Source organism: Dermacentor albipictus, chromosome 5 (assembly GCF_038994185.2).
Source record: "Dermacentor albipictus isolate Rhodes 1998 colony chromosome 5, USDA_Dalb.pri_finalv2, whole genome shotgun sequence".
In the NCBI taxonomy this organism is placed as follows: domain Eukaryota; kingdom Metazoa; phylum Arthropoda; class Arachnida; order Ixodida; family Ixodidae; genus Dermacentor; species Dermacentor albipictus.
The window spans coordinates 110,138,573-110,160,291 of NC_091825.1; the positions used below are offsets into that span (position 1 = coordinate 110,138,573).

Genomic DNA, 21,719 nt, shown 5'->3' on the forward strand with positions numbered 1-21,719 from the left:
CGGTCGGACGTGCGTTCACGCCCGACCCCCATCCCCGTTTCCCTGCCGGAGGGTGCGTCTGGGGCAGTAACGAGCAATGTGGCCCAGCTCACTGCACTCAAAACAGCGGGCTCCGCCGCGCGCATTCCTGCGGTTGAAAGCACTCTGCCCCGGTCGTCCTCCTCCGCCCGCTGCGCTGCCCTCAGGCCGTTCGGGACATGCGTCTTCCGCTGGGCGCGCGCTGCTGCGGATTGCTTGGCGTATTTGAGGGGGCGGATTGGGCCTTTGCTCCGCGCTGGCCGCGCTCCGCGCGTATGCATGAGGATCCAAGGCGCGTTCGCTGATTCCCCAAGCTTGCCGGTTTTCAAAGCCCACCGCAAAGGTGGAATGCGCGGGCGATTGCTGTTGGCGTGAATGGAAAAGGGTTCCCGTCCATGCACAGCGCGGCTCTAGCGCCTCGCTTGCGGGCGGTGGAGGGCGGTAGGCACGCATGGCCAGCAGGTCGCCTTGTATACGCTTGGCCTCGGCGGCCATGTCCTCCAGATCACGGAACCGACTTCCGCGCAGGTAGGCCGCAAAGGTTGGGTGAGCCTGCCTTATCACCCTCTCGACTCTCTCGTCGCTGGAGGCCGTCGGCTCCGCCATCTGGAACAGCTCCTCCATCGCTCGCACATACTCGAGGAGTGATTCGTCCGGGGCTTGTGTCCGCAACTCGAGCTCGCGCCGCATTCTACGATAGTAGTCGACAGGCAAAAATTCGTGGCGGAGAGCCGCCTTGAAATCTTCGAGCGTCGTTGCGCGGTGGCCGGAAAGCCTGTACCACTGTGCTGCTCGCTCTGTAAGAGCAACGGGCACAACCCGAGCCAGCATTTCGCAGTCATCAAGCCCCACAGCTGCCTGATAGTGCGCCAAACTGTCAAGGAAGTCTGTGACACTAACCGCATCCGCGTACCCGCGATATGTGGGCACTGCCAGCTTAACCACCGGCCGCGAGTGCCTTGGCGACTCCAAGGAAGTCCGGAGGGCACTCGAAAGGGACTCAATTAGTCGCGTGGCTTCGCCAAGCAACGCCTTCGCGTCCGGTGCGCTCGTCTCATCAGGAGCGTCTGCAGGCGGGATTTGGGCAGGCTGGGGCACCTGCAACCCTCCCCTCATTTCGGTTAGCGGTACCTCGCTCAACCCTACGCGACTCGAGGCCACCTCGCCCCCTCGCACAACGGTGCTCGCGGCAGGCGGTAACCCCCTACTCCCTCCGCGCTCGCCGTCGGTGGTGGAGGCCAACGCCGCGAAGCTGCTCAATGCGGGTGGGGTTCGCGGCAGTCTCCCCTCTTCCATGGCGGCAAGCTCATCGTTGCTTATCGCTGCATTGAGAGATCCACGCCCGTCGTGGAGCGGCGTGGACATATCACACGCATCTGGTAGGTTTGCGCCAACTAAGCTTGCACTCCGTGGTTCGTGCTCTGGGAGTTGAGCTGTGCCTCCACGCTCGACACCAGCATCGGCTGAGTAATCGAACAGGGCGACATTCGCGAGAGTCGTCAACCATGACGACTCCTTGAAGCTGGAACACATGGCACGGCCGGCCGATCAAGCGGGTCTCCGGCTCGTTACGCACCGCAGCAATGCAAAGGCAGTTACTGCCCCACGTTGGGCGCCAAAATGTGGGCTCACAGTACGTCTCCGCGCACGGCGTCGCCAAGTGGCCCCCGAGAAGTGAAGCCTCACGACGCGGCACGACGGCGCACGGCGATAGACCCACCGCAGGTTAGAGCACCGAGCCGAAAGACCTGGACGGCTCTGGCCGTACGCATGGGCGCTCTCCCAGGAACACACGGCGTCCAGGACAGTTAAGGCGTTTATTGATCCCCAATGGCCAACATGTGCCAGACTGCACCCAAACACACGGAGTACACTCGGCGCCCGCGGTTCCCGATGGCGAGGAAGGCGGGGTACACGCCGCGTCGAACAATGGTTTACGCGCGCGGGCCGAAATGCGTTCGCAAACGCTACCTAGCGCTTCCCGTCACCGACAATGGTCTGCGACGGTTCGGACACGCAAAATGTGACGCACTGAGCACCTGCGACTACCGCAAGGGCGGAACGCAAAGCCACTCAGCAAGCCACACTTACGCAAGCTGACAAAGCACGTGAACGTCCCCAGGCCGCGGCGTTGGGGGACGCAAATAGCTGGTCGCTCACGTACCTTGCAGCTTGCCTCTCGTGACCGGCGCTCGCCCCTGTCGCAGCCCGACTCCCCCGCGCACGGCGATCGTCCCCAGTCGGGGCTTCTTCCCTACGTCACGCCCCACGACCGAATCGCAGGGCCGCGTAGCATGACGTCACGGGACGCGGCCGCGGCGCCCGGGGAAAACGGCGCGCGGTCGAGGGGTAGGCATTTGGGAGAGGTTTTCCTCGCAATGGCGAATAAGTCCGGAGCCCTAGGCACAGCAGCGACTGCGCCCCGGTAGACCGAAGGACTCCCACAACGTAACAACCCTATAATCACACAATAGAAATTTCTGTGATGCAGTTTTTTTCTTAAAGCGATTAGGCCTGTTCACAGATGCGACTTCAACGTACAAAGCCATTGAAAATGGCTGCAGAGATAATCATGCCCATATTCCCGTTTCTGAGACAGACTAGCTCAAAAAAGTTATCGTTTGCATTAGGATTCACCTACCAAACACCAGAAATGTTACTAGTATGCTTCACATTGGAAATACATTAACAAGCAGTATTCGGTGTTGTTTCACACATTTCTAAGCCCGATGGCTTTTTTAGCATTGAATTGCCGTATACTTCAAGCTTGACGTTGTAGAATGAGCACCGCAAGCAACTAGAGAGCATGCCAGCGCGTGCCACTAGTGTCGTGGGCAGCACGAGTTACGTGCTCAACGAGAAAGAGAGAGAGCGCACGTAATGTGTTTGGTGCCGCATGTGAGCGCTTTGTGAATGGGTGCATGTGCATTTTTTTTTCTCTCATCCTTTATGTTCTGTTACATGTTAAACCTGTAGTAGCATCCCATGCCTTTTGTCTGGCTAAACTCCTCACCTATATTAAAATTTGTCACCAGCATGCACATATTTTCACTACTGGTTGACATTACGATCTCGTTGCGATACATTCTTCGAATACACAAATTATGTATGAAGGGGGTTTGCCATGCAGTATGAATGAAGTAGTACGATGGTAGGCTGTGTTTAAGAGAATTACCTCAGGTGCTAGCCATCTGGCATAATGTTGCACCAACGTTCTGAGCAGTTTACCTCACAAGACCCAAGCGCAAAATATATATTTTTATTTGTTCACTGCTGTATATTTCGGTGTAGCGTTGTAAATGGAAGATTAAAGTCTGTTGTTGGGGGCTAGTTGTGATGATGCACTTAACGTGAGGAGGCGGTGTTGAGCACTATGCACGGCTTGAGCCACTCCTTAGCTGCTTCTGTGCGCAGTCTCAAGTCATGTTCATAAGATGCAGCATGGTGGCCAATGTATTATAATGAGATCATCACTCTGGTTTGTTGGTGTTATATTGTGGTGTAGAGAAGCCTCCAATTAGCTTGAAATTCGCGATGAATCTTAATGCTTATAAATATTTTACCCATGGGAAGCATTCTAGGAAGCTGTGGTCCTTATTTAGCTGTTGAAACATAAAAACATCATTTTAGGAAAGCTTTTGACTTAACGAAGCATTCAGCCAAAGCTACTTCACCATATCGATGTTACAGTGGATACTTTGCTTGCAAGCACCGATTACATGACTACTGCTAGTCGATACATTCCACAGGGCAGGGCAGGGTGCTTGGAAACACGAGACCCCTCCAAAGTGCGGCGTTCCAAAAGCCCCTTTTATTTTTCCACCTGTCCTTGTATACCCATCAGGGCACCCCTGATCATTTCTATAAATTTTATGTGCCCTCTACAGTAGGTTACGGACTCCAGTGGCACCAAATAAGCATTGAGCTTGCACGATCAAATGTAAAACACATTAATGAAAGTGGAGACAGAACACATGAGCTTCACTGGATTGTTCTATTTACACAGCATCTGCTGACGTGCCAAATGAAGCCTCATGACAGCATAGACGATGCTTCCTGCTCTAAAAGTTTTATAAAGAAAAGGAAGTGATTCAATCGTTTGTTACAAATCTTTGGAGTGGTAGCACAGCTAGAAGTTGTGCAGCAAAGATCTTTTTTCTGGCACGCAACTCAGCCAGCCACTCACAACAGTACACAATACAAAAGTGGTCACCAAAATAGCTCAGAATATTTCTTGGTTTACTCAAAGTAAGAGCTGAATAGGTATGTACTCCAATAACTGATAAGTATAGAGACACGGTATTGAGAATTTGAAGTCTATTTTGGTGTTTCAAAAACGAGCACACACATCGTCCCAATGCTTCAGGCATCCAACATCCTTCTGCTTGCATTCAGAATACTAATACAAGAAAGGCCGTGGCTGCCACAAATGCTAAAGTAGAGGCTAAATGCAGGAAGGCAACCGTTTTTTCCCATCTCGGTAAGTTTTCTGTCCTGTAACCCTCTGCCAACACCAAAAACATCATTCTTACTGACTTCATTCCTATGTCACGTGTCAATATGCCTCATTCTGTAATTTTTCCTTCTCTGTGTTACTGCTAATAATAATAACCTGCAAATTTGGCAATGTCAGTGCTGGACTACCAGAATTCTCAACATTCATCATCCACAACATTGCTGTAATTAAACATTGTTTTCTTTCAAGAGATCCCATAACCTAACATAAACATTCAGACCAGGGCATTGAGTTAGGCTTAAAGAGGCCAGCTGGCACATCCCTTTCGATTTTGTTTATAACCCCTCAGGTGCCAATTAATTCTGCCTTTTTAAAGTTTAGTTTTACATTTCTGAATATTCAGAAGCATGAAAAGCACACCAGGTGCATAACCGACTAAACATTCTCAAGTCAGTCAGTTTTGTCAAGTTGAAAGCATGTGGGCTCAATGCGAGAACTCCCTACAGGAATGTCAGGTATGAAAACAACTATTTGATGTCCAATATTTTTAAAAAGCACCTATCCAGCCACTTAAAAAAATATGACCAATTCAAAACTTGACAATCAAAGGAGTGAATGCGCTACATGGCATACTGATACCAAGAGTGAAAACCTGCTTGTCTCTCTTCCAATTTGTTTTACTAAAACACTTTACATATACAGTATTCAAACTTGCAGCAGTCAGAAGTGCTTCAGGATGTATGTGGCACATTTTAAAGATCATTTTCATCGTTCTTTTACTTTAGTTTTGCTATCTTTGCATGCAAAAATGAACACACAGCACTTTAAGGGGTAAATGAGAGTGCGTCTGTGGATGACAGTGTTCAGAGGCTGCATAGCATTACGGGGCAGCCCACGCATATAACTATGAGAAAGATGCATTACTTTCTTAATTGACACAGCTGGCCAGTGCTAATAGCCAATTTCATAGACTTTGTGAAGTCCCTCATTCTTTGTAGTCGTTACAAACCCTATACCTCACACCCCAGTGCAAGGTAGCAAACCGGAAACTCGGCCTCTGGTAAACCTCCCTGCCTTTCCTCTCTCTCTCCCTCTTTGTGAAGTCTTGTTCCGTGCACTGATAGGTGTTTTTGCTCTGGCACACTTTCATTCAGTGCACCATCTCTGGCTCCTTAGGAAGCCAGCCTCTCTATCAAGGACTTCTGAAGCACTCGTATAAGCGTGAATAAATATGGATAAACATGCAGTTTGGCATGTTGGCAAGAATCTCCTTGCTTGAAGTTGCACAATACAGCTCTCAAATTGAAAAGAAAGCTATTTCTTTAATCAGTCATGACAAATATGTGCTATATTATGATGCACCTTTTCCTACGTTACAAAACATTCACCTGCTGTTGGCTAGTGGATGTTATATTACCTGCAGCCAATCTGCTTAAGAAGAAAGTAAAGCAAGCTAAAGAAAGCAGCAGCATACTCCAGCCACGGAAACATACGATGTGGATTCGAAAAAGAAACAAATGATAGTAACTTTACCACTAGAGTTATACACAAATCAGAGCCCGTGTAAAGATGAGAGAAGTAAAAATGAAATAGGACAAATTTTGCACAGCGTATAATCGAAATTATCATTAAAAAAATTCAACAGGACATTAATTTCCCAAGTGTGCCATCCTTCTGAAGTGTTTTGTAGGTATGACAATGTTGGTTTAGGACTTCTTTACTGCACATAAAATAATGGGCTGCAATAGTATGACCAGACTATGTTTGACCACAACCTGTTAATCTTCTTCATCACTTATTTAAAAGAAAAGTGCTAAGTAGGAAGACATGGCTGGCACCAGAAGGGCTGAGAAGAGGCACATAAACAGCTCATGTGATAGTATATAAGTGCACTTTGGGAACACTTTGCATTTTAAAGCCTCTGCACATTTCTGCACCTAAGCACAATTACCAGGCTATTAAAAAAATTGCAGTGACATGCTTTGTGTTGCAGCTTTGCTGTACTTCATACCACGAAATTTTTCAGACCATCAGCAGTGTGAAAGCCCAAACACCAGATGACTTTAGCATTCATCGACTTAAAAGAGCAGCATGCATTTAGAAGCATTATATCCAGCTCAGCTCATAAAGCAATGCTGTAGTCAATACAGCCCTTGTATTGCGGTGCAGCCGCTAGGTGTGGTAGTTTATGACAAAATCACTAAACTCATTATATTCCGTCGATTTCTTTCCAAAACAGTGCTGCGTTTGCCATCTTTAGTGCTTCAGGTTTCATCTGCATAAAGTATCTCGACGACAAAATTTTTATTCAGTATCCATTTAAAAAACATGTGCAAACACAGTAAACACAAGAGCTGTTCGGATTTCCTTAGGTGATTAAAACAAGAGGTGAAATCCTTTTGTAGAGCTTGCATCAAGAATAACACAAAACAAAAAAGTAGCACTATGCAGATCAGTTGTTACTTTGTCTATGGCAGATGCCAGTAAACACTATCAACCAGCGCTAATTATAAAGCTATGGAGCGTATGCAAAAGATTATTTATAATATGCTCTCAAAGTATTTCTGTGCCTTACTTTATAGGCTGTTGCACCTATCTGACTTGGGCTGTTTATTTGCAGTTGTATACAGACATAGCAATAAAAAATAAATTATGTACACCTTACAAGAGAAAGTTCTGAATCACATGCTCATATTCCCTATTCAAACATTGACTGGCACAACAATTCAGTTCATTAACCTCTTTTTCATGTAACTAATTAAACTATCACTGTTTTGCTGATTGTTCAATAGACATTTCAAGCTTTGTACCGTCAGCGTTTGACGCAGCACACAACAACATCAAATGATTGCGTAGCATTCCAGTTAATAATATGGACATTCTCAATAACAAGCAGTACTAACAATGCAAACAATCTCAACAGGTTTCTTAATACATAAATATAAAAAAACGAAGTGGGTGAGCAGAGGCAGCTGGCCATGGCACCAAAAGCGAGTGACCTAAATGAACATCCAGATTCATCAACAATCATGCGACATTAGCACTTGATAATGATAACAGTGACGCAAAGTGACAAATGCTTTTTCAGGAGTAGCAATGGACATACGATAATTCAAACTCAGATAATCCAAACTGGATTCGTTTTAAGTATATATATAAACAATTTTTCCAGGCCTGACATGCTCAACAGCATTTAGAATCTGCCTTATTAAAACACTCCAGAAAAGCATTTCGCCTACCTCTAACTTTCCATATACCTATGCCTGGGTGTGCATATACATTTGAGAGAGGAGCCATAATTGTGTTTTTAGCCATGTTTAGCTGAACTTTTGCCAGTTCAAACCTCTAATAAATAAAAAAGACCCATGGTCCCTTGGAGTATGAATTAACGCAGGTAACTCTAGCTGAAAAAGAGCATCTCATTTCAACAGGCATAGCATGAGCTAAGGATTGTTCAGTATACATAAAAAAGAATCACATTCTTTACACACACTGAAAGCTAAATTACAACTTCGCCGATTATCTTAAAAAGCTCTCGCTTGCTAAAAGAGTAAATATGGTAGTTTGTAAGGACTAGATATGTGTTCTGAAATGCTCCCACTTAGAAAGTCTGCAAAGTTCTAAACTTTATGAGCACTTCCTTAAAGCACATGATTTTCAGTGACTGCAAAAGAATGTTGCAAAAGTCCTCAATGCCACAAAAATTCGCAAACAATTTTTACAGTGCCAAGTGCAAAGTTTACACGGCACCAAAAATGCGAGAGCGCTGCAATAAAATGTGTATTCCAAGTGAACTACCTTTAAAAGCAGGCAGCAGGCGCCAAAGAAGTAATGCTAATAAAGTCAACAAGCGATCTTTTAGAAGCCCAAATTGTCGGACATGTCCGATAATTCGGACGCCTTTGCAACACCACCACATACCCCATAGAGCCAATTATAAGGACGTCTAAAATTTTGGACACTGAAGCTTTTCGCAGTCCAATTATCCAAACTTTTTCGTTGTGAATTTGCACTCTTGGGGGCAGTAAAAGGCATGCATTAATTTTTTTTCGGACAGCCCAACTTTTTGGACTTTTTCGAGGACCCTAGGAAGTCTGAAAAATCGGACATCGACTCATTTCATTCTTGATATGATAGTGCGACAACTTTGATCTTGCCAACAAACATTTTATAAGTTGCCTTTAACTGTTATTTCCCCCATTTGATGAATCAGATTTGCTTAGCTAGGATGTCAAGTGAATTGTCAAAAGCTAGGCGAAAGGCAGTTAACCTTTGCTGTCAATGAAACAGCCAACTGCCAGTTATAAATAGTACAAAGATGTCATAGCTACTGAGAAAATAGATGATGCTAAAGAAAGGTGCCTACTCTGCTATTATGCCACACAAAACTTCAAAACAAACACACACAAAGCAATTACAATGTGCAAACACATGCAGCTATGAAACGTGCATCCTGTGAGTGACTGGGATAACGACATACCTAAAAAACAAATAACGTGCTTTTTGTGCGTAAGTAATGGATAAAAAAGCATGCTTCAAGTGCTCAAAAAAGAAAACAAGAAAAAAAAACATTTCAACAAGAACATGAGTCATGTAAACAACAAGAGCAAGAGCAAAATAGCAGCTCGATGTTCTTTGTAGCTTCCAATTCAAGCAGCCGCAAGCATTCCCACAAACCGATAATGTACATGTTACATATAAACATAGCTGTAAACACTGTATTTCTGCACATCTGAGTTTTTGAAGTGAACAATCTTCAAATGCTAGTTCATTAGCTGCTTCTGTTCTACCTAAAATTTTTTTTTTTTTGACAAAAGGCAGTTGGCTTAGAGATCATTCCCTGCTTTATCATCACATCTGTTGTATTAAATGTGAGCACATAACGTTCACAAAACAAATTAACGCAATGTGTTGACAACATATATGAAAAGCCTGTCAACAGCACCAAACATTTCACAATTTGTGCACAGAACTTACACCTTTTGGAAAGTACCTGACACTCTTGATGTCATGCGGTAAATCTTTGAAACATGCCAGACGATGACCGTGAAACTTCTTTTAAGGCACGGTTTGTCCATGCTATGTGGCCTGCTTGACTTAGCACCAACTTTACCAAGTAGTCTACCTTATTTCTTAAACTATGCACATCACCTTTTGTTGAGGTAGTCTCGACAATCAGCTGCATGCTAAAAATGCACAAGTTGATCCAATTATTAACAGCATTAACAGATATATAACTGACAATTCAATTATACCAAGACATGAAACAAGGGCTGAAAATTTGAAACATGCTTACATAAAGCTAGATCAAGATCACATGTTTAGAATGAAGCCCATTAGCTAGTAGCAAGGTATCTCACGATCATATACTCGGTACTCGGGGTGCAAATGTTCCTTTGTAGACATTTTGCATTTTTATAAGATTGCAGGAGAACGAGTTGCAAGGCACATTACAAGGCAGTGCACGCACAAAAGCGTGTTACAGATCTCCGGCAATGCACGACAATATCCACATATTCAAACATCCTCGAAGTAGTGGTTTCACGACACTCACTTGCAATAATTGAAAGTAGTGCGAACGATTCCATGTAAAAAAATGAAAAGCTTTAAAAAAACACATCTCTTCTGCCCCTCAGGGACACAAGTGAGAATTTGTATCGTGCTTGTTATAACCTCTCCAGTATATGACATGCTTATGATATGCATGTGATTATGGCTGGGTCCAGTGCCAATATCTTATTCATTCTGCCAACTACCGTATCTAGGCTTTGCAAACTTCTTGGCATACCTCATATTTTACTCAGCTCATAGTTCAAAGCTGCCCTTTGTTCTTAAATTTTTCTCGTAGGTTTCTTTTCTGCATACAAGTACACAACCATTCAAGTCACACGCTTTCAGCCACACTGAAATCGAGTGAACATTTAAAGGCTTGAGGAAATGAAAAATCTAACTGCGCTAGCAAGCTCTTCTGCAATGAAGAAAAGGCTGCAGTCATGCATGCAACAATGCTACAAACGAGGAAATAAAAAAAGAAAAGTGCAATACAAAATGGTACTGTGGTGATGTAATAATGCAGAATGTAATAACGTAAATATGTGGAAACCAAAAGAAAAAGCTCTGGCTGCAACATGAAAGTTCTATGAACCCTAAAGGAGCAGAGACTAAAATGTTCGCTGAGCTTTCATAACTGAGCACATGTAATCAGTGATCACGAATCATGATACAGAATGTTCCAATAGATAAACTGATCAAGGATTTCACACATCTTTTCTGAGATGTTTCTGGTTGCTAATCTGTCGTACATAGAACAATCAACAGCAACATGGCATCAAGGATGCTATGGTGAGCACAAAACTGGCAGCCATTATAACTGTAAAGCTGTCAAGTAATAAAATGCAAGCATGGCTTTATCAATGCTTTCTCTATACTTGCATTTTATGTAGAATGCGGGTGCTTACAAAGTATTGACAGTTAACACAGAGAGAGGAGATAATATATTTAATGATAGTTCGAGGATTACTCAGAAAAGCGGGCAAGGGAAAGGAAGATATCGCAAGCATAGATATGAAAGCTTCACATATGAAGCCCCATAGAATGTTGTCTTTTTTAAGTCCATAGTCCGACCCAGTCCAGCCACAGAGTTACGGTCGACTCACTGAGACAAACTCCTCTGGACAAATTCTCCAATAAGCTTCACCAAGCTCAACTTAAAACTTCTGATAAGATGTGAACAAACTTCCAAATGACCTTACAATCAACTCACTTTAAAACCAACTCTGTTGGTAAAGTTGTCTGATAAGATTCAGCGAGCTCAGGTTGAACTTCTGGTAAGGTAAATCAACTTCGAAGGAACTTCAAATTTCATCTGACCACTATGCTGAAAACAAAGCTTCAAAAGTTAGAAAATGCTTGTGCCATCTATTCTTCCTTGCGTCAGTTATTGTGTTGTACTCCCTATAACAGACGGTTGGTTGCCAAGCTTGTTATGCATATGTCTAATGTATATTTGTAGCTATAGTAGTACATGACAAATCTCCAACACTGCATAATTTATGCAGCAGCCTCCAGGACCTTCAAATTTAGGCTATTCAACTCTTGAGAGAAGTTGCACTATAGCCAAAGCAAGAAACACTTAGAAAAAAAGGATTGTACAAAAAAAAAGCAAAAGGCAAGAAAGAAAGAAAAATGAAAGCTGACTCTGCTCCTTTAAGGGCCCTACATTACGAGTAAGTGGCTCATTCCAGCTAAGCACCTGAAAAGAGCACAGATCTGTCTTCAAGGTATGCTACAATGCAGTCCACTTATGATGATGAGAGGCTCAGAAATGCTGATCATTAAACCACCTTTGTATAACTGGGCACCTTCAGTAAAAAAATGTAGTAGACAATAGACATCATAACCCATAGCTGTCAAAAGTAGACTGCACTGCACACCCTACATCACATTACATAGTACTAGTACTTCTTCGTGTATAACCTGTTGCTTTTGTTGCAATCAAAATTAGGCTGTGTTTAAAGGTTAAGCTCAAACAAACAAAAAAATGAATGGCATCAAGCTACCATAATTAACAAATGGAGAGGGCGAGATCAGCGAAATGAGATTATTTGACACTGTAACAAACTCTGCGCAGCGGTGACTGTGTCCGTGTGCCTGTGTGGCTTTGAGCGGTGACACTTAAGATATGGCCTCTGCGAATGCTATGGCTACGGCTATGGCTGTTATGGTACACAAAAAATGCCCAGTGTAAGCTCAAAAAAAGTCCCCGAGACTAGCAAACAGCACCATGTGCAGTGTCACACCAGATAGGTTTTCTCCAGAGAGTTGGTCAGCTCAGCCAGCGACTTCTTCAGTTGTGCATCCATGCCATCAGCCTCAATGCTCGGAGCTGTCACAAAGGTGTTTCCTGTAAGTAAGCATCAGACAATGAAGCAAAACTGCAATTAAAGCTTGAAAGACAAGTACAACACTTTTGCTTGCAGTTTTTCAGTGGGTTTTTAGCGTGCTAAAACTAGGTTTTTTTAGCGTGCTTAACAAACATGCTACACAAGTGTTTTGCATTCCACCGAGGTTAGGAATCGAACTTGCAACCTCAAGCTCACTAGCTAAATGCCACAGTCATTGTGCTACCGCAGCAGTTAAGATGAGTACATCAGTCTTGCAGCCTCTGTAAAAGGTATGTCTCTGAGTAGAAACAGTCTGCCAAAACTACTGGTGCTTTTACTTCATTGGAGGTGTTTATTTTAGCAGTTCACATTGACTGATTGACTCACAGGGTTTAACGTCCCAAAGCAACTGTAGAGCTATGAGAGATGCTGTAGTGGAGGGCTCTACACTATTTTAACTACAGCTAAGATGACTTGTAACGTAACCCCTTATAGTGGAGAACCGGCTATAACACGGCCTTTCCTGGCTCTCGTTTAGCCTCCCACAGAACTACATATATGCACATACCGCTTATACTGCAGCCGCGCAAGATGAAATACTGTTATAATGTGGCTTCCGCGGGAAAATTCCACAAAAACGCGATAGTAAGCATGCTTCTCAGCAAGGTGTGCCGGCCGATACAAGGGGAGAGCGACAAGGGAAATGCGGAGGAGGAGATGCGGAGAGAACAAACAAGGAACAAAGAAGAAGAAAAATATAAACAACTGGGGGCAGTGAGCTGCAGGCGAGCGGAGGCTGCCTTTAATATAACCTAGGCGATGAAGAAGCCTTCACTCAGCTGCTCGGCACATGCGCCGCACTGAATGCGTTCGCATTGTTGTTCTTCGGCTCTTCAGTCTGTGTGCACCCTTTGCGATGAAAGTCGTCGTGAAGTGCAGATATCACATGTGCGACCCTGATTGCCATCAGTTTATATGGTGTTCTGCAAGTTAATTCAGAGCTTTTAGACTTGACGTCTACATGCGAGTGAGCTTCCGCCATTTCTACCAGTATGCGCACATACAAACTTGGTAGGTGTTCGCAGCAGTTGCAGCGGCTGATTGCTCGAGAAACGAAATTACTTTACACGTGCTGCTGTCAGTTCAGCCTATGTGCATGATGCCATGCCCAGTCTCTATGGGATCATCTACGAGAACAAACCTATGAAGGGCGAGCTTCTCACGACAGCATGCTGCCTGACACTCCCTCCGGCTAGGCCTAAGCAACATACTTTGTTGGGAGATGGGGGACAAATGTTGCGGTTTGGTGCAGAGTCAACGAAATGCTTCGCAGTGGCTGTATGGCACTTCGAAAGCGGAGGAACCACCTCAACAACGAAAGTGAGGGCCAGGGTGGCAGGGGCAATGGTGGCAACTCAGTTTGCAGTTGTCATGTTTTCAACATTCCGTGCACTTGAATCAGTCCTGTACACACTCTCAAATTTCTGTCGTTGTTCTACATTAGTTCTCTGGAGTTCATGGTGGTGCTGTGTAAAATTACGAACAATTGAGCAGGTCTGAAAATTTAGTCGACGACTTACTTTCCTTTGCATCAATTTTTTTTTAATGCAAAGCATTTCCTAGCTTAGTCGAAGCCAAGGTAAAACACAATGCCATCCAAGGTCACAGAGTTTATCGTCATTGCACGCGCACCTCCACGCATCTGCTTGCTGGCCGCTGTTGACTCGGCCACTCCTTGCTCCATACGCGTGCTCTTCCATGTGCTTGCTCACACCTCTCCTTGCTCCACTCATCGCTATGGGTGTGCGCACCACAACTAGACATGCCTCGGTTGCACTAGCTGCCCTATGTTGCATGTAGGCCTGTACTTACAGATACAACAATGGGCCTTCGAAAGTATTAAGCAGAAGAGGAGTGTAAGAGCGCAAAGGTACCGCAGAGACTACAGAGGTATGCAATGTGTACCGAAGTGGAGAGGCAAGAGGCGAACAGACGAGCCGACGAGATACATGTGGCTGTGGAGCATGCGCAAGAAGAGAAGCAATGTGCGGCCGAAGAACAGAGATACACCAAGCGAATGGTCACTAAACAGGTGGCCGAGAGAAAGTGGTGCCGACTGGAGGACTGCCACTTGCGGGGAGCAGACGCATATTTTCAAGATCTCTTCGTCGAAGACGAATCTGGTGCGACATTTAGTGTCTGCAACCGCCTCTCGTCCCGATTGTATGTCATCAGGATGTCTTGGCCTGCACATGTGGCGGTCCTCGAGTGAGTGTTTTTCCGGGATGATGAAAGTTCACTCAGGCTTTGCGCTATGCGCAGGGGAAAAATGCTTTGCATTGACTTAGCTAATGATCGAGGATGGTTCCTGCCATAATTTCTTTTTTTTGTGTGTGTGAGTTACTTTCTTTTTTAATGCAAAGCTTAATGCCTCAGGGCACACAGGGGTATGGGATGTGGGCGAATAGGAGTGTGTTTTACTTTGTCTGCTTCATGTGAAGATCGCGAGTCCTCGGATATTGTAACTGAGTAATACTTGTAACTTGTATTAGTATTAATATTAATACTTGGATATTGTAACCTTTCAATGTTCACAAATTTCCACATCCAAACATCCCGGTCATGTGCTTCAATTCCCAGATACACTGAGCTGCTTGGTCTACATGTTTTGCACGTGTGCAGCCTTCGAAAAATGTTATGGTTATAGTGCAGTACCGCTTATGGTACAGATATTTGTGACTCTGGCAACTTATGCTATAAGCGGTCTATGCTGTAGTGCACAAGTGTTTTTGAATTCTGCCCCCATGGATGTGGCTGGGAATTCAACCCGTGACCTCAAGCTCAACAGCAGATCACCATAGCTGTTTACAAAATCGGAAATTTCGCCACAATGCATAGCAATTCTTGCCATCTAAATGTGTAGCAGCGTTTTACTACATTCGTAGCTATAGCAAGGTTCTACAGTACATTTTTTTTAGTATGGTGCTTGTGGACTACGGGCTGACCTTACTTGCAGTCATGTGCCTTGCAAAAGATTCATCCAACATGGCTTGAACACGCTGCCGTGTGGCTGCACTCTGCGTAGGTACAGGTGGGGCTGCCCTCTTCACTGGACTCATGGGCCAGCTCGGCAGGTGCTCTGGGAACAGAGGCACTCGGTACGGTGTGGACTGGCTTTGGCTTGGCGGCTTCCGCCTGCGCGCACACGAATCGGGACGCTCAGAAACCCCACTCCTGACAAGGTTGCTTCCATCTCTGCCACTCCACAGAGTGGCCCTAAAAGGAAAAAAGTTTAACAGATCCAACGCATATGTGGGAATTGGCGTCAAGTGAAACTTCCTTCGATGTTCGTGCAAATGTTTTATAAAGGTAACACTATAGTGCTATAATGTATAGACTAGTGTGCCCACCACCGGGCATCTTTAAAAGGAGGCGCTGGGCACCACCGATCATGCCTGGTGGCTGCATGATTGACACAATGATGATGATTATTATTTATCAGTGTCCACTTTGAAACTGGGCAGTGACAAATAGTCACCTAGCCTGCTTCAGTTAATCATGTATGCTGTACATCTTTTTCATTCTGGCATTTTCATATACATCTCCCAAAATCTTTTTTTTTTTTCTTCCTCAAAACTTTTCTACCTACCTTGTATAGCTACGTTTGCCTGTAACAGATCCGGTCATATCAATGTCTTCACTGCCTTTTTTCTAACAATACTTTAAATGTCTTTTGCTATCTCAACTGCTGACCGGTTGATGCTTCCGTCCACTTTAAATCCAAGCGCTTCTGTGAGGTTTATAATACCTACGGGTCTCACTGGGTGAATCCCTTCACATTCCATTAGGATGGGCTGAGTGATCTCCGGATTTTTGCTGAAGCATACACATACAACAGAAAGTGGACCTGGAAAAGCCCTAATGGTGAAACAAGAAATTAAATTGATTTCACACTTTCTGCTGATCGCAGCATAGTGCAGGATGTAGAAGTGTTAGGTAGAGTAAAGTGCAGTGATCAAAGGTTAGTGAGGGCTAGGATTCACCTCAATTTGAAGAGAGAAGGAGTAAAATTGGACAAGAAGAAGCAGGCCAACCTAGAGGCAGTAAGTGTAAAAGCTGACAAATTCAGGCTGGTACTTGCAAACAAATATGCAGCCTTAGAACAGAGAGATGAAGATGACATAGAGGTAATGAACGAAACCGTAACTAGGCTGGCTTTAGAGGCAGCAAGTGAAGTGGGAGGCAAGGCACCAAGGCAACGAGTAGGCAAGCTCTCCCACGTAACAAAGGACCTAATAAAGAAACAACAAAGAATGAAAGTGTCCAAGTCAAGAGATAAGATAGAATTCGCGGAACTGTCATAACTGATCAACAAGGCGAAAATAAGGGATATTCGAAATTATAACATGAGAAAGACTGAAGAAGCCGTAAAAAATGGATGCAGCCTAAAATCAGTGAGAAGGGAACTTGGCAGAGGCCAAACCAAGAAGTATGCACTGAAAGATAAGCAAGGTAATATCATCAGCAATCTCGAAGGTACAGTAAAAGCAGCTGAAAAATTCTATACTGACCTGTACAGTACACAGAGGAGTCAGGATACCTCCTTTCGAAGCAGTAATGAACAGGATACAGAAACTCCTCTTATAACTAGCGATGAGGTAAGAAGGGCTTTGCAAGACATGAAATGGGCAAAAGTGGCAGGAGAAGATGGAATAACAGTCGATTTAATCAAAGATGGAGGAGACATAATGCTTGGAAAACTGGCAGCTCTCTTAATGAAGTGTCTATACCAGAAAACTGGAAGAATGCAAACATTATACCAATACACAAAAATTATAGGTTCATTAGATTACTCCCCTTATTATATAAAATATTCGCCAAGGTAATTTGCAATAAAATAAGGGCAAGACTGGACTTTAGCCAACCAAGGAAACAGGCTGGCTTCAGGAAGGGATACTCTACAATGGACCACATCCATGTCATTAATCAGGTAACTGAGAGATCTGCAGAATACAATCAGCCTCCTTAGATGGCTTTCATAGTTTACGAAAAGGCATTTGATTCAGTAGAGATACCAGCAGTCATAGAGGCATTACGTAATCAAGGAGTACAGACCGCTTACGTAAATATCCAGGAAAATATCTACAGATTTCACAGCTACCTTAATTCTACACAAGAAAAGTAGGAAGATACCTATAAAGAAAGGGACAGACAAGCAGACACAATCTCTCCAATGCTATTCCCTGCGTGCTTGGAAGAAGTATTCAAGTTAATAAACTGGGAAGGCTTACGAGTAAGGATCGACGGCGAATATCTTGGGAACCTTCGGTTTGCAGATGACATTGTTCTATTCTGCAATACTGCAGACGAGTTACAACAAATGATTGAGGACCTTAACAGAGAGAGTGTAAGAGTGGGGTTGAAGATTAATATGCAGAAGACAAAGATAACGATCAATAGCTGGGCAAGGGAACAAGAGTTCAGGATCGCCAGTCAGCCTCTAGAGTCTATGAAGTAGTATGTTTACCTAGGGCAATTAATCACAGGGAACCCTGATCATGAGAGGGAAATTCATAGAAGAATAAAAATGGGTTGGATCGCATGCGGCAGACATTGTCAGCTCCTAACTGGAAGCTTACCATTATCATTGAAAAGGAAGGTGTACAATCAGTGCATTTTACCGGTGCTGACATATGGGGTGGAGACTTGGAGACTGACAAAGAAGCTTGAGAACAAGCTAAGGACTGCCCAAAGAGCAATGGAATGAAGAATGCTAGGCATAATGTTAAGAGACAGAAAGAGAGCGGTTTGGATTAGAGAGCAAACAGGAATAACCGATATTCTAATTGACATCAAGAGAAAGAAATGGAGCTGGGCAGGTCATGTAATGCGCAGGTTAGACAACCGTTGGACCATGAGGGTTACAGAATTGGTACCAAGAGAAGAGAAGCGCAGTCGAGGACGGCAGAAGACTAGGCGGGGCGATGAAATTAGAAAATTCGCGGGCGCTAGTTCGGATCAGCTGGTACAGGGGTAATTGGAGATTGCAGGGAGACGCTTTTGTCCTGCAGTGGACAGAAAATAGGCTGATGGTGATGATGAAACATGCCTCATCTTGTTGCAAATATTTGCTCCGGTATGTTTTCGTCCTTAGGCAATCAGCTCAAGTCTCAAATAGCAAGATACCCTTTGTGTTATCGTACAGGTTTTCACTTTAAATTCTTTTTCTTCCCATTTTTGTAAATCTCCATGGTCTTTTTTGTTTCCATTCTTTGCATTCAATGTCCCATCTCTGTTTCTCACTTTCTTTCTGACGACTCCTGGTTGTCTACATTTTCAATTGCCCTGTACTTGGTTGCCCACTTTCTTGACCTCTTCCTCCATTCTGTGTCCACACTTTTCGGGTACAGACAGTTGTGCACTTTAGCTACCCATTTATTTTGATCCATGTTCCCGAGTCTTTCTTTAAGACTAATATTGCTCTCCACTTCTCTGACATCAAAACAAGTCTAACTCACGTCACCCTACATTGCCTCATTTGTGGTTTTACCCCAGGCTCCCAACAAAGCTAACTGGCCTACAGATCTTCAGATAACTCCCAACCCCCGCAAGATATCTGATTTGAAGCACAGAATGGCATTTGCAAACATTATCGCTGGCACAATCACTCCTTTCCAGATTCCACGAACCACTTCATATTTATTGTGGCCCCAACGTGCTCGATGTTTTATTATCACAGCACTCTGCTTTCCCTTTATTTTCAGATTATTTTGGTGGGTGCTTCAGAAAGTCTTCCTTTCGTTTACGTATACGCCGAGGCATTTATATTGCTCAGCTGGGTATGACTTGCTGTTCAATTGACACCACATAATTTTTCGTCGCTTCATTAAAGATCATAATTTCTAATTTCTATGCGCTAAACTTAAGCCCCAGATTTGTTGCTGCATTGCCAGAGATATTCCCTAGTGTCTGTAAATCTCTTACACTGTTCGCTAATAGCACTATGTCGTCTGCATACATCAGTCCAAGGACCATCTGTTGCACCATTTGTACATAACGCATGTAGGATAAATTAAACTATAATTACCTATTTTAAAGTCGTTTTTCTATACTCTGTGGCACAGTCCCTACAAGCAATGCTGTCTGGATGCCACCCATGGTACTATGGCAACAAAATGTATGATCGTTTGCTAGTGAGAAAAAGACTTTTTATTGAATAATCACGCAATTATGTCAACAAACAAGAACCAAAGCTACGCTCTGGGCACGGATACATTCTGAAATGTGCTGCGAGCAGGAGACCCACACAGCAATACAGTACACCACTGGTGGCAGGCACCAATCTTGGTGCCACATTATGTAGTCAGGATATTCTAGTTATTGTAGTAACGCTAATGATGGAACCGTTTGAGCAAAATGATGCACATAGAATACAATTTCACACTGACATAACACTAATAAAGCAAATGCAGTGTGATGTTTATCCAAACATAACAGTCTTGCAAACGTAACAGAATTATGCAAATGCTTTGATGCAGGTATGGCATTCGTTTCAATGTGACAGAAATTATGCTTTAATGCAACAGCGTCAAGGCGTCGAAGCACCTTAGCGTTGAAGAAAATCCAGTGTTGGTGTCCAGCGTCTGACGTTGTTTCCAACGTTACTAGACTAGCTTCAGTTTTAAAACTCGGCGCCGTTGCGCGGAACCGCCACCCGCCCGCGCCTTCGTGGCGCTGCAGTCGCGCCCGGCTTCACTTCCTCACTAGCCGGCTACGCGGGCGGGAAGCGCGCGGTGCAGCGTATTGTGTGGTTCGTTGTTGAAGGCGAATTTCAGCAAGCATGTAATCCGCGAAACTGTAGCTTTCGCCGAGTTTGTTGAGAATATAAGCAGACGATGCCGACGTGCTGCGCACCTGGCTGCATAGGCGGCTCTCGGAACGATGTCGACAGTTCGGCGCGCTGCTTTTTCTGTGCCGCCAGCAATGCGACGCTTCGCTCGGCGTGGAACAGAGCCATAGAGAAAGAAATTTTTCTTTCTTTCTCTATGACAGAGCGATTATGTTGTTGTTGTTGTTGTTGTCCTGAGTGGCCGTGGCACATACCCACAGTGGGGGATTGGCCAAGAATCGGGCGGTTTAATTAGGTGCCTAAAATAATAATGATAACAAGGGAGTTAACAATTTGGGCGTGTGAGTTTAAAAGTAAACGTTTTGTGTTTGGAGAAAAAAGAAATAATCAGATGAAAACCGGGTAGAAGATAACAATAATAATAATAATAATTAATAAAAGATAAGAAACAAAAGAAAGCTATGGTTGGGAGGGAGAACGATCAATCTAACATGGAAATCGATTAGTTTCAATGAGGTAATTTTGGATCGCCAAGCAAACATTTCTGTTGCTGAACCCAACAATGGAGGCTCCAAAAGATAGGATCACAGGCACTGATAAAGTCAGACCAATAGAGCGAAGCGGGATTTCGAGTAGTCGTTTTCTTATAATAGAAAAACGTCTGCAAGACAACAAGAAATGGTCGATTGTCTCCGCTTCGCCACAGAATCAGCATAGTGGTGAGGGGACCAGACCAGATCTGTGGAGGTAGAAGTTCAATGCAGGTATACGGCAGCGCAGCTTCGTGATGGACACTTCAATTTTCCGTGTTCGGCAAAAATCTCTGTTCCAAGGGTGCAGGAGATGTCCGTACTCCACAGAGTTAGTAATTTCGGAGCCTGATACTGACTGTATAATGATACTCCTGCGAAATCTAGCTGCAATTACATAAGTAGTCAAAGGGCAGCAAGGAAGAATCGGGCCACTTATCGATGCCTTGGCTAGAGAGTCTGCAATTTCATTAATGATTGGTCCTTTATGGCCGGGCACCCAAATCAAACGCACGCTTCTCAAGTAACCAGGTACCAATGATTGAAATGTCCTCATCACGCGAGAATCACTAGAAGCAGTAAGGGATGAGCACAATGATAAAGAATCAGTAACTCTCACGGCTGACGTAATTGATGGTCCTAATTTGCATAATGCTAGCACCACGGCCATGAATTCGGCTATTCCTTGTGCCGACCGGCACACGCGCTCGTGCCACTGCTCCTACGTTCATCGTCGTAATCCACAGCTGGCTGCGTTGCCGTTCATCATTCCAGCGTAGAATTTCACTTCTGTCATCATAATGGGGAGGCCGCGTTTACGGTGGGAGGGGCCATTGCTTAAGGCAGTATGAGCCACTCATTGTCTTACGTAACGGATAGATTTAATTTCTGAAGAAACTTAATTTTGAATAATCGCAAATCGGGCGAAAGCAGCTAATCACGCCTCCGAGCAAACTCGAGACATCGAACGCAAGCGACAACAG

At 44.3% G+C, this 21,719-nt stretch overlaps 1 protein-coding gene and 1 long non-coding RNA gene across 9 annotated transcripts in view; one reads left to right on the plus strand and one right to left on the minus strand.

The window, feature by feature from the left end:
• The window catches only part of LOC139060031 (uncharacterized), a 47,344-nt gene that overhangs the window by 12,706 nt on the left and 12,919 nt on the right, over positions 1-21,719 (plus strand). The window lies entirely within an intron of this gene.
• LOC135920244 (ankycorbin-like) overlaps positions 6,764-21,719 on the minus strand; it is a 70,798-nt gene continuing 55,842 nt past the window's right edge. For 5 of the 8 annotated variants that reach the window (XM_070538741.1, XM_070538743.1, XM_070538740.1 and 2 more), the window contains 3 exons: positions 15,368-15,552; positions 12,274-12,377; positions 6,764-7,473 (listed from right to left, as the gene is read on the minus strand). In XM_070538741.1, the coding sequence (XP_070394842.1) occupies positions 7,357-7,473; positions 12,274-12,377; positions 15,368-15,552 (406 nt within the window). In that variant the 3' untranslated portion in view covers positions 6,764-7,356. Of the gene's footprint in view, positions 12,378-15,362; positions 15,553-21,719 lie in introns of all 8 variants that reach the window. The other 3 variants (XR_011514579.1, XM_065454417.2, XM_070538745.1) reach the window with 3 other exon arrangements.